The sequence below is a fragment of the Penaeus monodon genome, chromosome 16 (assembly GCF_015228065.2).
Source record: "Penaeus monodon isolate SGIC_2016 chromosome 16, NSTDA_Pmon_1, whole genome shotgun sequence".
Lineage (NCBI taxonomy): Eukaryota > Metazoa > Arthropoda > Malacostraca > Decapoda > Penaeidae > Penaeus > Penaeus monodon.
In genome coordinates this window covers 14,268,271-14,286,161 of record NC_051401.1, presented here as the reverse complement: position 1 = coordinate 14,286,161, position 17,891 = coordinate 14,268,271, and the positions used below count along the sequence as shown (strand labels likewise).

The 17,891-nt window shown below is 38.2% G+C and overlaps 1 protein-coding gene across 1 annotated transcript in view; it reads left to right on the top strand.

Moving 5' to 3' along the window:
* The window catches only part of LOC119582535, a 16,072-nt gene extending 8,187 nt beyond the window's left edge, over positions 1-7,885 (top strand). Inside the window, exons 5-14 of the mRNA XM_037930853.1 lie at positions 1,731-1,846; positions 2,399-2,467; positions 2,828-2,877; positions 3,002-3,084; positions 3,346-3,517; positions 5,408-5,608; positions 5,943-6,067; positions 6,639-6,769; positions 7,073-7,192; positions 7,534-7,885. Of these exons, the coding sequence (XP_037786781.1) occupies positions 1,731-1,846; positions 2,399-2,467; positions 2,828-2,877; positions 3,002-3,084; positions 3,346-3,517; positions 5,408-5,608; positions 5,943-6,067; positions 6,639-6,769; positions 7,073-7,192; positions 7,534-7,709 (1,243 nt within the window). The 3' untranslated portion in view covers positions 7,710-7,885. The remainder of the gene's footprint in view (positions 1-1,730; positions 1,847-2,398; positions 2,468-2,827; positions 2,878-3,001; positions 3,085-3,345; positions 3,518-5,407; positions 5,609-5,942; positions 6,068-6,638; positions 6,770-7,072; positions 7,193-7,533) is intronic.
* Positions 7,886-17,891: the final 10,006 nt, after the last annotated feature.

The following is a 17,891-nucleotide window of genomic DNA, read 5'->3' as shown; positions in this document are numbered from 1 at the left end:
GCCATTACTCCGTTGCCCAGCCTGCTGTGTGAAAGCTTTGTCGCCGACTGGGCTTACCAGGACCTCGCGCCCAGCGTTGGCACTCGGCAGTTCGGCAACATGCGCTCCTCTTCCACCACACACTGCCTCGTCAGCTTCCTCGACTTCGTCCACGCCCACCTCGACAAGCGCAAATCCTCCGTCACCAGCATGTTCATAGATTTCAAGAAAGCTTTCGACCTGGTGGATCACACTACAGTCATCTCAAAAGCAGCAGCTTCCACGGGCATCAGGGAGTGCCTCGTCCCCTGGCTGGCAGACTTTCTCTCCAACAGGCAACGGGCCGTGCGCGTGCAGGGTCAAGTCTCCAGCCTTCTGCCACTCACGTGCGGAGTCCCCCAGGGGACTAGAATGGGCCCCCTATGCTTCCTAGTCATGATTAACGACGCTCTCCTCGATACCGAGCATCGTTGGAAATACGTGGATGACTCGACCATCGCCGCCGCCATTGATAGTTCCTGCCCTGACCACTCCGCCATCCAGCGCACCCTCGACAACCTCCTCTCCTAGACCACCGCAAATCACGTCACCATCAATCGCCAGAAGTCAGTTGTGATGCAGTTCGACTTCTCCACCAACCCCGCCCCCTCGCCCATCCTCACGCTGGACAACCATCCGCTCGACGTAGTCCGTTCCACCAAGCTGTTCGACGATAAGCTCTCCTGGACGCAGCACGTCAGAGACATCGTGAGGTCTGCCTCGTACAGGCTTCACATGCTGCGTCGCCTCAAGTCCCTTGGCGTTCCACTCCCGGAGCTTCAGAATATCTACAGGCTATTCATCCTGCCTAAATTGACCTACGCCTCACCCGCCTGGTCCCCCTCCCTCGCCGCCTCCCAGCTGCTACGACTTGAGAGGGTGCAGAAAAGGGCAGCCAAGATCATTCTCGGCCCTGTCTATACCAGCTATGACGGCGCCCTGGCTGCCCTAGGCCTCATCACCCTCGCCACTCACTACTCAACCTCACTGCAGCAGTTTGGTCTAAAATTGCTGTGCCATCCACGTCACCGTGACCTGCTGCCCCCCGACGCCCCGCCGCCTCGCCGGGCCCTACGCGCCGCCAACAAACTGGTGCCCATCAGGGCCCGCACTGACCGCTGACCGGAGCACAGTACCCACTCTAGTCCGACTCATCAACGAACACTAGTCCATATTTACTTATCCAATCCTAGCTCACCTGATTTTGTACTTGACTTTTGTTTATCTGTTTATATTGTTGTTATTCATTGTTAGTTTACTTTGTTATGTGTTGTTTATATGTTTATGAATATATATAGTTTGTCTCTCTATCTGTGTTTCTATGTATATTTTCAGCTGCATTTCTGGCTGCATGAAAATCAATAAACCGATTATTATTATTATTATTATTATTATTATTATTACACACACACACACACACACACATATATTATATATATATATATATATATATATATATATATATATATATATATATATATATATACATATGTATATATATATTTGGTATATGTATATATATGTATATATGTATATATATAGACACACACATACACTCATATATATATATATATATATATATATATATATATATATATATATATATATATATATATGTGTGTGTGTGTGTGTGTGTGTGTGTGTGTGTACATATATAGACACACACTTAACTCTCCCCTCGTCTTCCGCCCCCCCCTCCCCCTCCTTCACAGGCGGTGCGGGCGGATCCACGGTTTCTACAGAACGTATTCACAGAGCATCAGGATCGCCTTCAGCACCAACGGGTCCAGGAGAAGAGCCGGCTTCGACTGCACCATTTCTTGTCTGCGTGAGTCTTTTCTTTGGTGAATTCTTCGATATATATTTTGGTATCTTGTTTATTTGTTTCTTTATTGCCTAGCTTCTTGTGATATTAGTTATTCTTATTGTTGCCTTTTTCGAAGGACTTCTTGCAGGAAAGTGCTTTGTTTACATATTTTACTATCTTATCAGCTTATAATACTAATTTGTTTTATGTTCTACATAAAGATTACATTAGACTTATTACTATTGACTAACTGTAGATGAAGGAACATTACTACTGCCACTGTTACTATCACATCATTGTGGTGGTTTTATTTTATTTCGTTAGTATTTTCTACTTGGAATGCAAAGTTTCCATAATTCTTACTAACATTCAATATTCCATATTATTAAATTTGGATGAAACCGGCGAGGTAAACATATCCCTCTTGAACAAGTACGAAAAACTTCCTGTGTTTATAGTCAAATTATAATTCTATTTCCTCAATTCATAAATCTTCATCTTTCAATTATTGAGAGAGAAACCGAAAACAGTGGGAGTAACTCTGCTAACCGCGTTCTGGTCCTCCCTTTTCAGCTAAAGTGGGCTCCTCGTCACTAGGCACAGGCTGCCTCGACATGCAGGATCCTCCCATCAACGTCACGAGTGAGTCGGCCTATGACAGATTTATGATTTCCTTAAGTTTTTATTTCTTTACTGCTGGGCACCACCACCACACACACCACACACACCACACACCAACACACACTACACACACATCACACACACCAGCACACACACACACACACACACACACACACACACACACACACACACACACACACACACACACACACACACACACACACACACACACACACACACACACACACAATGAGAAAATAATCAGTTTGAATAATAATAATAATAATAATAAAGATCAGGTACCATCATGGTTTTGTGTGATATTTAGGTTACTTAGCTCTTGCATAATATTTGCGCATGTCACTTTTTCCCATCTTTCAGCCTGTGATGACATTTCGCCAGAACACTTAGGTGGCTGTTCATGTCACTCGGTAAGGTCGTTTAGAATTACATTACTTCCTTTAGGTGGAAATGTCAACATTAATTTTCATATCCGAGACAAACTTCATGCGTAAAAAAGAGATTTGTGGTTAATTCATCCTGGACTTCCACCAGTGTCCGAACAGCGACCGCCTCGAACTCCGATGCACAATCTGCTCTGCCTGCGACATGGAGGTCTTCGCCGCCCACCGTTTTTTGTTAGTACAGACGGACCACGTCTCCTATTCGCTCTGTACCTCTTACTTCATCTTTTGGTTAACTCATAGATAAGAAAAACAATACGCCTTGATAAAAAATATTGCTAAAGGCGTTTACCAAGAGAAAAGTTCTTTGAACTGATTTTTGTGTATACCTTATATTTTTAATTTTTCTGCCACAGACATATTCGTTCAAGTCAAGATTACCTCTTTTTGGATAACAGGAGAATAATATATATAATTTTCCCTCCTCATCGTCAGAGTGACTCTCGGCATCACTTTCATCTTCAATGACACCTGCAACGACCTCATCAATATGGGCAACTTTACATACGGGAATGAAGACCAATTCCGGGTGTTGCTTCTATGTTTCCCTGTTCCAGAGCGCGTCACCATCCCGGTTTGGCCGACTGTCCATACTATCTATTATTCGGTATTGATAGATTTCTTTTAAAATCTAATTTATTTGATCAGAACATAGAATCTATTTCTTATTAGTAATTATATAACTTTCACTTCCATGATTTTAACTAAATCTGATATGAATGATTGTTATATGTGAGGGCAATGTCGGATTCGGGAAGAATCTTGCAAAAATGCTGGCACAGAAAAGAACGATCATTCTTTGGTATTCATTTTGATAAAGGCAGTACTAGTTTATATGTCGGTTTACAGACGTGTGATATGACAATGTGAATTGAAATAAGGAAATTTACGTTGATACATACATCTCAGGTTGGTGAGCGTTCCGAAAGTGAGCTTCGACCAGTCATCGCTTGAGCCAATACATCTGAATCATCAAGAGTAAAATTTATCTTGGAAGCTTAAATGCCTGTAGAAGGCGATCCTGCTTTCACGGGTTGTTGGCGCATTCCAGTCGCACAGCAAAGTTGTTGTTTCAGGCTAATGTAACAGTAACTCCCGGAGTTACTGCTACAGGGTGGTATGTGGCGCATTGCGTCCCACAACAATGGTTGTTATCGCCAAATTCGTCTATAATAGGCCTCATACCGTAGCAGCCTAGCCACATCTAGTATGAGATGATCTATGCACATTTCAACATCCTCTCGGAAAGCGTCAGTGCAAGGTAGCAGTGGGATGCAAATACAGTCAAAGCAACTCTCTGAGCATGAAATGATACACAGCCCCTTTGATAATAAAATACTAAAACCATGACGTTTCTAGCAGACCCCATATCGGATAGTGAAACCGAAACATTCCATTTTACTTTTATCGTCTGAAAAAGTTTTAGCGTTTCCATTACCACTTTATTCCAGCTGGTTTGCTTATATGTGTCTGTGTTCAATTCGAATTACTTTGGAATTTAGTGATTCTGGAAAAGAAACACAAGCAAAAATAACAATAGGACAATATAGACAATGGTGCTGTAATTAGAACATTTTTTTATTTGTAAATAAGGGATGTCACGGGAAAAAAGGCTTGCAACCTGAAATTGCGTTGAAAAGGAATAATGTAAGTAAATAGACTTGCTGTCTGTCTAGTACCTACTGATACTATTTTAAGATTCTTGTAAGAAAAGCTGTGGCAGCGAAGACGCGAAAAATGACAAATCATGAATATAATCATGATGGCCGAGATACGCATTTTGGGTGAGCAAAGGAAAATGCAATATCTCTAGGACAGCGCTTTAGCTCAGTTTATGACGTGTAAGTTCCTGGAGTTATGGCCAAAGTTTGACGTAAAAAAATATAAAAAGACATGAGGGACCACAAAATTACAAGTGAAGTTGGAAAGTCAACATTAACGATCTCAAAGAAATTTCGACCAAAATGAAGAAATGTGTCTCTGTAACAGATCTGTAATGTAGTAAAATGGTCTTATATTACACTCAACCGTTGTAGCTTGACACAGACAGGATGAAGGTAGCAGAGATAAGTGACATTGGGATATTCCCTGCAGCTAGTCAGTTAAATCAGTCTAGATTTATAAAAACTGACAAAGGCAGTGCTCTAGTTCCACCTTGCGTGTTAGCTCATTGGGCTGCGAGATTCCTCTGGAAAGTCGACTGAATTTTGTTGACACGTGCTTCTAAGTTCAGGGAGAAGTAATCTTCTTTAAAGATGAGAAGCTTACCATTAGTTTCCCACGAAGGGAAGCAGAGAAGTCAGTCACCCTCAGGAACCAGCATGGAAAAGATGTAAACAAGTAAGGGAAGGCCTATAATTATCTTTAAATTTTCTTTACGGAGTGGGAGTCGTTGGGGATCATTTTCTTCAAACCGAAACCTTTGTATCTGAGGATTCGAAAATAACTTGCAGTAACTCTTACTTTGTTTATTTAGAGGTATATCATGTACTTACAGACCAATTGTCCCACTAACGTAGTTGGAGATCCTTGTTACGAAAATACCACAAGGCTGAGAGAAAGCTTCAGTAGAATACTTGGAGACCCACTGAGCGTCAAGAACAGAAGTCCGCTGCTGAAGTCGAGTCCTTCCCTCAAATACGACGACCTCTCATTGTTGAAGTCCTTCCCCGGCCTCGAAAACCTCTACCTTATTGAGGTGAGACCGAAGTGACGTAATAAACAACGCAGTATAGTCTGCACTGAAATTTATTTGTGCATGAAAATAAAATTCACCTCTGACTACACAGTTTGCTTGTTCCTGAAACCTGTTAGCGTAATCCATCATTATTTTCTCCAAGTACTTGCATCTCATTTCATAAAATTAACATTGATATGAAAATAAGTGTCCCTTCTGATTAGTCTGTTTTCACAATCTTGAAATTCAGTTGAGCATTTTATCGTGATGACTTCTCAGAATACTTGTATCATACGTTCCGCGAATCTTACTTAAAATCCACTTGTCCCCTTCTTCATTTCCTCTCTTCCTGCAGGTGCCAGTGGACACGCGCATGATACCTTCGTTGGCACACCTTCGCTCCCTCATGATCGTAGACGAAAGTGCAGTCGTTGCGGGCCAAGTCTTCGACCTCAAGAACCTTACGGGCCTCACGGAGCTGTAAGTTGATTAGCTTCCTCCTTGACGAACTCCAGGTTATTAAAGGCGTTACATGTAGCGGAGACTTAATGCCCGTCGATGGTTTCAATGACCAGCTGCATAATGGTTAATGGTTAAAACAAATAAATGTGCTAGACATCAAGGTCATATGGCACCGCCAGAAGCATAAATTAAGAGATATGCCTAATGACAGGGCTTAAGTGAGTTTAGTTTGATATCACTGTTTCAATTCATGGGAAATAATCATTGAGAAATTGCATGTCCTTTCCGGATTCAATGTGTCAAGCGCACCGATTCACGCAAATTCTATTTCTAATACCATTAATTAATTCGCATATTTTCATTTATGTCAATTTTACTGGTTTTTATTGGTTCCATTCCGTCCTGGATTCTTATAACTCTCAACAAAATTTATTTACACTCCCCGTGTTATTGCAACCTTCCACTTCTGTACATTTCCTTCCCTCCCTCTTATCACTTACATTTTTGAACGGACGTTGAAAAGGCTATGAATGAGAATGAATAGCTTCTCATCCATACCTTTTTTTGGCTCTTTTTCTACCGTTCGTAGCGTTCTGATCCTGGGGGAAAAGGAACTCCACACCAACTCCATCGAACTGGCCTCTCCTTATTTAGAATATGTGGAGATCCAGGCTAGTAGAACTGCAGTGGAGACCATGGAAGCAGATTTTATAAACATTAGTGAGTAGAATTTTTGCGACAGGCACATGCACATACACATTATCCGTGTATTTGTTCACACATTTACATCTCTTATATCCACAACATTTTTTTCGTAAGTAACCCGCTTTAAAAAATCGGTAGATGATTGAATTTCTCGGAATCTCGTAATTATCTTGTATCTCAGTTATTTTGCCTTCGTGTTGACAATATCACCGCAAATAATGACAATAATCATTACGAGGGTAGCAATGCAATTCCTAATGCTGTAACAAAAATCCCTCTCGCCCGCATCACCATCATTCCCCCAAATCTTCCGACCAGCTACGACGACGCACCGAACCCCCGAGTTTACGATGAAGGTCAACAGCTCCCTCGTGCCCTTCGTGCTGTATCCAGTCTTCAAACCCCTGCTGAAGACAGCCATCATCCACTGGCTTAACGGTGAGGTTCTGGCACGGAGGGAGATGGGGGGGGGGAACTCACTCCCAAAGGTTCTCAGGTCACTTGTATGGGATAGAGAGATAGTGATATAGGTGGCAGGGAGTTGGGATATGGTTAGTAGGGATAGGGGTGGGGGTAGGGATAGGGGTAGAAAGAGAGAGAGAGAGAGAGAGAGAGAGAGAGAGAGAGAGAGAGAGAGAGAGAGAGAGAGAGAGAGAGAGAGAGAGGAGAGAGAGAGAGAGAAGAGAGAGAGAGAGAGAGAGAAAGGAAGAAAGAAAGAGAAGAGAGAGAGATTCAGAGAGAAAGAGTGACGTGACAGATGATAACTTTCATTCTCACAGATGATGGGACCAGGGTCGACTGCATGCACTGCGGAGTTGCCTGGTTTTGGAAATTGTCTAAGGAAGAACTGGCGTGTCTCCAGGTCCAGTGTACCCACCCTAACGGCACCGTCGTCATGGCACCAGACTTCATTCGCAGTGGAGGAACTAATCCTTGTTCCGTTTACTTTGGATAAGGGTTTCATCTAGCCAATTTACATGATGACAAACTGGACCTACGGATTGAAAACCGAATGCATAAGGAGTATAACTTTGGAATCCACTCTCTCACACACATTATATGAATTTATGTTCCTTTAACTTTTGCAACCCTGGCTGTACACGGTAACATCAATAATGATTTGCTTCCTTCCTTAGCTATTTCATATTTGGATCCTTATTACTTTCAGATAATTTAATATATGATCAATACATCGTCATTTGGAAACAAGAATATATGCAAATCTCCCGTGTATCTACATAAACTTCATTGCTTCTGAAATGAGCCTGGTTCAGAAAAAAAATCTTGGGGTAGTATTGGAGTACAGAGTAAGAGAAAAACCGTCGACGTGCTTCCTGTCTTCTGGCTGTGGAACGGAAGTGTTTGGCAGGATGGCCTAGACGCTAGCAATTCTGTCATTGACGGGGGAAGGTTGATATGGTCAGGTAGGGTGGTACTCTCCACCACTGTAAACATCATGGGGAAGGCCATGTGTACGGAAGGGAATCTTGACAATAATGATAGAGGGCTTACAGCGGCCCCTAGGGGGAATGGTGTAGCATTGTACTGCTACTATATCATGTCCATAAGGCAGGCGACTAAGTCTTCTCCACAATCTGACCAATCCTTGTCGTAGACAGGGAGTTGGGAGATGGAGACGGTTCCGGTATAAGTATTGAGGGAGGGATGAGGCTGGGCAGGAATGGATTTTCCAGTGAAGTCTGTCGGGTTGCTGATGCTTTAGCTTGGGATTCGGATGTAACTGTGACAAGTCGGGATGGAAACCCTGCCTACTTGTTTTTGGAGACATTGATGGAGGAGGTGTTTTCAGAGTAAAGGGCTGTAGAGGGGATCACGAAAATTCTATCCCATTTGGCTGGACTAGAGAATGTATTCAAAAGGTTGTAGAGGTGGGGGTAGTAGAAGGACGATGACGTGTGGTAGTGTTGAGAGGTAGACCATAAGGCTGCAAGGTAGTGATAAGGGAGTAGGGGGTAGTAGATGAAGAAAGCTGTGGGGGTGCAGGAGATGAAGTTGAGCATGTTGGGAGAGGAGGAATATTTTCTGAAGATTGAATAATGACCTGGGTGGATGATTTGAACTGGAATGGGGTGATACTAGGCAATGAGGTGGGGGTAGTAGTAGCAATGCTCAGAGTAGTGGTCAAAGAAGAGCCTGGGATGGGGAACCTGGAGAAGTAAAGTCATTGGAATTAGTTGATAAAGGGACAAGCCTCATTGCCCCTAATAGGGGTACGAAATCTTCATCACTGGCCTTGGTAAGCTGGGGAGCGAGAGTCCACACCCCAGGATCCCCTTGAGGGGCAAAGGCTAGACAACGAAATAGGAATACCATGCCTATGGCTCCCACAGACCGTTCATGACTAGCACAAGGTCATTGCTTCAACGCAACTCTCACACCTTTGGAAATGGATAGTAGAAGGGGTCAGAGAAGAGAGGGGAATGAAAAGGTGAAGAAAACACTGCAAAATTTGTTGAGTTAAGGGCTGAAGCCCAAAGTAGGGTGATCACCAACACTGGTCCAGTCTCCATCTCCTATGCCCTCCCCAACAACGGGCAAGAGATCGGGGAGTTCCTCAGCAAAAAGTCTTGGTTGTTCTATCTGCAAGGGATGTGGTATTTTGCTGAATTGGTGTATGCTAAAATTGTGTTGTAGTCACTATGCAAATAATTGTACATATTTCTAACACAGGCACATGAATAAAAAGTCTCTGGCCTATTGCTCACTGAAAGTGGTGCACACATCTCTCTCTCTCTCTCGCACACGCACAAGCACACGCACACGCACTGACGCACGCACACGCACTGAATCTCTCTAGTACGACTTTAGTAGTAATCCAGCCCAATTCAAGTGTTATCCTCAATTGTAACTGGTGTATTCCATTAGTAAAAGGTATGCACCATATGTTCTATAAATCTGTTTGTATAAAACTATTATTTAATGCTATTAAAGTGGTGTAATAAAAGCTTTATAGTTTCCATAGTTTATTAAAACTTGTCAAAATTCACAGGAGAAAGAGATTAACTAATATAAGTATTTCCACTTCCTGTTCTAGGAAATTTTACAGCTAAACTGGAAGGTTTTGGGATAGAGATCAATTTGTACAGCAGTACAACCACAAGTCTTATAAATGAATATTTTGTTTCTGTGACTTAATTTAAAGTAATCAAACATCGCCACTGACAACTGCCTGGTATAAACTGGTAAGACTACATCTAATAATACATTTTCTTTTATATAAATACTGCAAACATGTTACTGAAAGACAAATACTGGTTGCTGCTAAATACACATTACAAAAATGTGTGTCTGACAAACTGAGCTTAGGCACTCTAAAGACAGTATTTGATATTAACAATCTGTACACTGCAAGCAGATAAGTGCTATCATAAATTTGTTTCTATACAACAAAATGAAAAAATAGGCAGTTATGGTAATGCTTTTATATAACTAAATCATGGTAGAAAAAGCCACAATGCATGAACATGATTTAATGAAAAGTGAGCAACAGTTTCCAAGCCATTCAGACTTTCTTCTGCAAGTTTGAAGAGGAAAGGTGTGGCTGGCATAAAGGTATAGTTGGAGGATATGGGAAGCAAGGAAACTGAAGGCAGGAAAAAAAGTACTGTTGATGTTGAATTAGGCTGGTGCTTCATCAAGCAGGATCACAACAGTCTGCTGGCATGGAAATATGTGCAGCTAACCAATTCTTCTGATGGCCTGTGTCTCACTGCTGGCAGAAAAGGTTGTTGTTGTGTCCCTTGGATACAACATTTTCATCTTGAGACAGATGCTTAGTGAGAGTAATACCCATGTTTCCTGTGTTGCTTATCCCTTCTTCCACTCACACTCCTTCCTCACTTTCCTCTTTAGCACTTCACTTCTTAATAAATCTTGTTTGTGCATTGTCAATGTGGAAGAATGTTTTACCATTCAACTCAATCACTGTTTGAAACATCTGAACAGTTATCAGATTCACAATAAAAAATATGAAGTACCTGCTTGCCCATCCACTGTAACTGAATATGGATTCCAACTTTATTTTCATGTCTAAGAAACAGATTTTAATATCTTGTAACAATTCATGGTAAAGATGAACTGAATGACAAAATGTGCAATATGTAAATTAACAATATGGAACTGGTGAAATAGATTCTGTGGAAAAGTGTATGCTAAAATATACTAATACACACAGACTGAGTAGTAGGGTTGGGTAGTCGGGGCCATCTCCTAAGATTCTTCTACAAAAAAATTCTTCTACAGCAAGTTTAGTTATTTTTTCCCAATATGAGACCTGCATCCCAAATATATACATTTGTGTGTGTGTGTGTGTGTGTGTGTGTGTGTGTGTGTGTGTGTGTGTGTGTGTGTGTGTGTGTGTGTGTGTGTGTGTGTGTGTGTGTGTGTGTGTGTGTATTCCTGTTCATGTTCATTAGAGGCCTGCATAACACAATGCTCTTCCTAGTGGTAAATTAAAGGTCTGCATCCTCTCAATATTCATTAGATATCCATCTGTAAACTAAATTATATGTGGGTATGTAATATCAGATAAATTTATAGTAGATGCTATGAAGAGAAAGAAATGGGTTTAAGCAAAGTTTCTGAAAAAGATTTTGATTACCCTGAATACATTCCAATTATTAAAAAATATATTTCTTGTGAAAATTACAACTGGCTAAGTATTCAAGGAAAAGACATGCCTTTTGTGCTGTCTGGAGTAACATATTTGCATTGTCCACATACATACATATATATACACATTTTTTCTGTGCAAAAAAGAAAAAAGAAAGAAGGAAAGAAAAAGAATAAATGAATGAATGAATCTACTATTCAACCATGTGCTGATTAACATCCATTCAAGTAATGTCAAACTACATATACATTAATATGGCATCTAGTATCCAATACTGTGAACTATGCATCTCTTGAGTATTGTAGGATAATTTCCTTTGAAAATATAAGTAAGTGCAAACAAGAACTATTTGGGCAATACAGGCACACTATATATTTCATGTGGTTATATAATATGGTGTTCACACTATGTTCGATTTGCATCATGTCCTATTTCACAGAACATATGGAAGCTTAGCAGCCAATGACTGTACAGTGAACAATGGTACCCTGCCTTCTTTAAACACTTACAACAATTAAATAATACAACAATTAAGTAATGCTAATGCTGTCCTTTACAGTAACAGACAAAAAGAATCAGTTAAGGGTGTGCTAAATATAAGAATACACTTCTTCAGAGAAGGAAGGGGACAGGAGCATAGAAATTGATCAACCTCTAGAAAGAAAAAAAATCAAGCATAATGAGGATAAATTATTAAAGATGGTACTATTTGTAAACATACAGTTCTGCAGGAACAAAATATCATTTATAAAGCATATACAGCAAGGCCATAAAGCTCTCTAGTAAATCCTGTATAATTCTAACATATTCTAAAGACTTGTGTCCTTGATTCTATCTGAAATAACATGCAATTAAGCAATGCCTTTCTTATCTAACAAAAGTGATACAATTATTTACATAGGTTATTTTCAATAAGCAACCTATGAATTACAATTTCTCCTGTTCTTCACAATGTCATATTGCAAACTGAATTTTTGCAACAGATTCAGGTGAAAAACATGTACCCTGAACATAATCAAAAATACAACTTGGGAAATGCTCATAGGTAGCTTTTTTTTTATAAACAGGATAAAATTCAGTGGAATTCTTTCAGCTGTTACATTCAAAGTATGCTAGAAAATGTAGAGATTACATGCAAAAACTTCAATATATTGATTTCATAATATGATGAAGCACAAGGGACTAAACCCTGAGTTACTACATTATTTAGTCTCACTTCTGATTTGTACTCTTCACTATGTAACTAAAGAGTAATGTATATGCATTATTCACTACCTACTATTAGTGCTGACTTATTTATTTACTTGGTTTACTCAGTGCAAGATTTGGAGATCTTGAGGCCCTTGGGTGGCTTGTAATTGGGGAGGTCTGTCTAACCTACTAACTGATAAAGATGCAAAATATAGAATGGGTTAAGATAAGCATCTCTTCCAATAACTATCAGTTAGAAATATATCTTTAACAATTTTTTTCTGAAATATACAGAGGCCTCCAAACTTGCTTATGTTTAAATTTGGCTCTGGGTCTACTTCAGTCTAAAAGAAGTTTCTCTGGATGTAAAGGAAAACATATACATTCCAAACAAGGCAGCTAAATATGTCAAAAACATTACTCAGCACATATACCTAAAGATTTCTCTTGAAAGGTATCTTTCTTTTACTTTGTTTTTAATTTCCTTGAAACAAAATGATAAAATGCAATTCAGAATGAATGGCACAATAAGACTGAAAAGCACATCCAGGCAGTTTGTTTAACATATTTTCATGGTCTCCCTTCTTCAATAAAGCTTTTTTTATGCTCACTTCACAACCGAAAGTACACTACAGGGATATTATTAATAATACTGGAATACTAATTTAAAATATATAAAAAATAAAGCAGTCCTCTAATTCTACCTAATTTCTAGATCTAATATAATTTCCAGATAAAATCTTTAGAGCAATATAAGAACATTGGTTATGACCCTAAAAAGTATTAATTAACAAAAAGAAGAAGAAAAAAAAAAACACATGCGCATACTCTTTCCCCGTCACACACACATACACACACACATATGTATGGTTATAACAATGATGAGAGCAGCAAACAAACACACATACTTGCTCAAAATATCACACACAAAAAAGAAATATACATGATTACATTGTTGTTTATAAAACCCAAGTCTATATGAGAAAAGACCTAAAAATCATATATTTTCTGTCATGCAATACCCTTATTATTGCCTTAATGCTACAAGTATTAGAGATTCTTTGGTAAATATTAATTCAAAATTGTAAATTACAGTTACTGCTCAACAGCTACTAATTTAATATTTAATTGCTATTCTACAGACTTTAGAATAAATATTCCCTTCAAAACAAGAATATGTACAATTCCATCTTACCTTCCATATCAGATGGTAAGGTAAATACTTTTATCACATTTAAATACTAGTGACCTACTATGAGCTACATCAAATAAAAAGGCTTCTTTGAGGCACTTGAGCATTTGTTTGGTTAAAATCATAAAACTTACAACTCAATACTTCAAACGCATTGGACAACTGAAACCCAATCAAGGAAGACTGCAGTTTGGCTTTTGGCCTCTGCCAAATTGCAAGACAATATATTAATGTATTGAAATAATGCCTTTCTCCTGCTTCCCATATTAAAGAGCCAATAAATGGGCAAATATATTAAATCAGTACATATGTGAAAGACTTTATATATATATATATATATATATATATATATATATATATATATATATATATATATATATATATATATATATATATATTATATATAAAATTATATATATAAACAATATGTATGAGAGAATGACAGAGACATAGAGAGAAGGGTAGGAGAGGTCAGGAGCAGGCAAGAAAAAGCAAAATGGTAGTTCTGTGGTTCTCTACTGTTGCTTGTCAAAAAAAAAAAAAAAAAAAAAAAAAAAAAAAAAAAAAAAAAAAAAAAAAAAAAAAAAAAAAAAATCTTTCACAAGTCTTTGTTAAGGTGCTATTCATATGGGAGGGGGGGGGGGCTTAAATTGGGCAGATATTATATCATTACCATTTCGATCATGATTAAAATTTGGATCATATTATATATTTCTTATACCAAAGTGCTCCTACATTGACAATGAAAACACATACAGTATGAGTGTTGGTGCTTGTTATCTAACTTTTAAAACTAAAGTATAATATTTTTGCTGACATGTGTAAGAGATTTAGTTTTCTTTATAACACACCTACCAAATACTAAGTAAAATGAAAATTACAGTTGTTTTATGTACACATCTACTTATGTTTTGTTCAATGCAAAGAATCTACATGCAAATACAAATGAGCACAAGCAATCAGAAACTTTTGCATTCACACACACACACACACACACAAAAGTACTTCCACGTATATGATCTTGTAAAGAATCTCATGTAGACCAAAATGGTTATAGAAATATCCCAATTAATTAAGCAGCATCTAAGGACTGTTGTGATAATCAGCCTATTTCATATGCTGTTTAGGAGAGGTGGGAGTAGCTGTCAAGCACTGTATTAACTTATTGTGAAGGAATTTGTTGTGTTTCCATCTAACAATGCTTGTCATTATAAATATATATACTGTATACTGGTAAAAAAATTCTACACAATAGCAGGTGTACATGTTGTAGATTCTGCCATTAGTGGTATAAAAATTAGATTTCTTAGGAAATCTTCCTTTTCACAAATATCATAGCATTTGAAAAGGTCAATTTTGTGGATATACAATAATTAAATCAAACTCAAAAACATTCACTGATGAACTTTCACTGTTACATTAGCACCTAAAAATAAGTGCTTAACCCAATCGCCACGTTTGGCAAGAATACATGCCATGCCCACTGTAACACAGGTTTATTTATTGTATTCACACATAATGCTCTACAAGGCTAAATCATCAAGGTCATTATAGTCACCTTCACCTGTCCCTTTTCCTGACTTTGAAAGATCTTTGCATATTCATTTCTAAATGTTAACAAGATTTAATAATCTTTAATATCTAACACATACATAATAACAGTATTAATATCATTGTATAAGGAAACGCATTCGCATCAGATGGGGAATCAGACATCTAGGCACGTAGACTCTGGCGAGCACATGTGACACGTATGTAACAAATCACAACCACAGGACAGAAATAAATCGGTGATTGGGTAAACAACCTTTAACGTTAACTACATCAAGCCTAGTATAGATAAGCAACAGCTAAAGATATGCACTACCCACACACACACACACACACACACACACACACACAACACACAACCACACAACCACAACACCCCCACACACACACACACACACACACACACACACACACACACACAAAGAAAAAAAAAAAAAAAAAAAAAAAAAAAAAAAAAAAAAAAAAAAAAAAAAAAAAAAAGGGTGTCAACAAAGTCTTGGGGCTCTTTATAGCTTTGACTATGTTCTTCAAGCTGCAGACACGTTATGAATTGTAATGTGACTATCAGAATATACTATAAAGTATGCTGCCCTAGCATGGAATCCACCCTTTCTGAAAAATATAGATGGATTGTAAAGAAGAGTCTTAATATGGGACTAGTTCTTTCTTTTGAACTTTGAAGAAAGACTGAAGAACATAAAGCTTACAACACTATGGAAAAGAAGGAGAGAATGGAAAAATGAATGACAAGATTATGCTCTACAACAGAAGGTGATAACAATGTTCAAAGATATTTAGTATTATAAATACAACTATCTGGAAAAGATTGTGTGCCAATAATATAAATTAATTTAGTAAGTCATATGATAATCTCAATATAGTAGAAAGACACTTTTCATCTTAGCTGTCTCTCTCACAACAAACATAACTGAAAGAGGCAAGAACTCACACAGATATAATAACAGAAAAACAAAGGAGGTTCAAATTGAACATTATTTATAATATTGCACAACAGAAATATACTAAAGCAAAATTATATGGCCTTCTTGAGACTCTACAGTCAATGGACAGCACATCATTCAAATACCAGATTAATCATATAAGTAAAAAAATCACCCATTATGACTAATTCTACCTTAAATCTAGTAGCTGGAGACATGGCTAGATATAACTAAGTGACTGAACAACCCATACATTACACCTTTACCACAACTCCAATGTACAAGTTTTAGGATAAGTGTCAAATGGTGATTGTGGTCTATTCAATCACTTGGTCAAGGCTGGCAGAAACACTGGCTACTAAAGGGGGGGGGGGTGACAAATTAGTGCTTACAGATGAGCTGATATGACACAGAAGGGTTGGCCACAATCAACATATTGTTTTCATTCATAATGTGTGTAAAGACCATAATGACCACTGCTGTTGACAAATCTAAAGCTCAAAAAAAAAAAAGAAAGAAAAAAAGAAAAAAAAAAAAAAAAAAAAAAAAAAAAAAAAAAAAAAAAAAACTGGAAATCAAGAGGAATCTGTGGAAATAGATGATGACTTCCTCCCAAACAAAGTTGCAGTCCCACAAGTTCTGAGTGCTAATACCACCTCTTAACAGAAAACAGGCTATGTCTAATGTTTTGTCTTTAAACGTATACTGTACATACACAGAAATATACATACGTACATACATATAAAGATACATAAGCATGCAGACACACCCCCACCCACACATACATTCCTCTGTACAATTTTAAAGTCTTTAATTAGATAAAAACTATGCCAATAAGCAATTCTTTAAATTTCTTCAAAATGGCTGAGAAATGATCATATTAAAAGCCTTGTTCACATGCAATTTGATAACCTATGCACAGCCAAAGATCCTTCTTATCTAACCTGAAATGAAGTTACTTAAGGGATGCAAGCTTTAGTCAAAGGGTTAAGCTGGGACAGGCACTTCTGGATGATGAAGTTTATTTGATGTATGGTCATGGGATTAAAACAGCCCTCTTGGTACTATCTGTGGGTTCTGTCTATGTGCCTTCCATAATGAACTTAACCCAATCGCCACGTTTGGCAAGAATACATGCCATGCCCACTGTAACACAGGTTTATTTATTGTATTCACACATAGATGGCTCTACAAGTGCTTAGTCATCAAGGGGTCACTTATTAGTCCTACCTTTCTCACCTGTTTACCCTTTTCCTTGGCTTTTGGAAAGGATCTTTTGCATTATTTCATTGTCTTAAATGTTAACAAGATTTTAATAATACTTTAATAATCATAACATCAATAACAATAATAACAGTATTGATATCAATTGTATTAAAAGGAAAAACGCATTTTCCCGCCAATTCAAGGAATGGCGAAATCAAGATTGGTCAGTAGGGCCTACTGATAGACTCCTTGGAGGCTGAGCACATGTGGAGCCATCTGTATGTAACAAAATTCACAAAAACCTACAAGGGACAGAACATAAATCCGGGGTGATTGGGTTAATAGTGCCAGAATGTATTTTCTCAAATGAATTACTTATTGACTTTTATTTTACGCAAATCAATTTTCTTAAGAGAGCCTGGC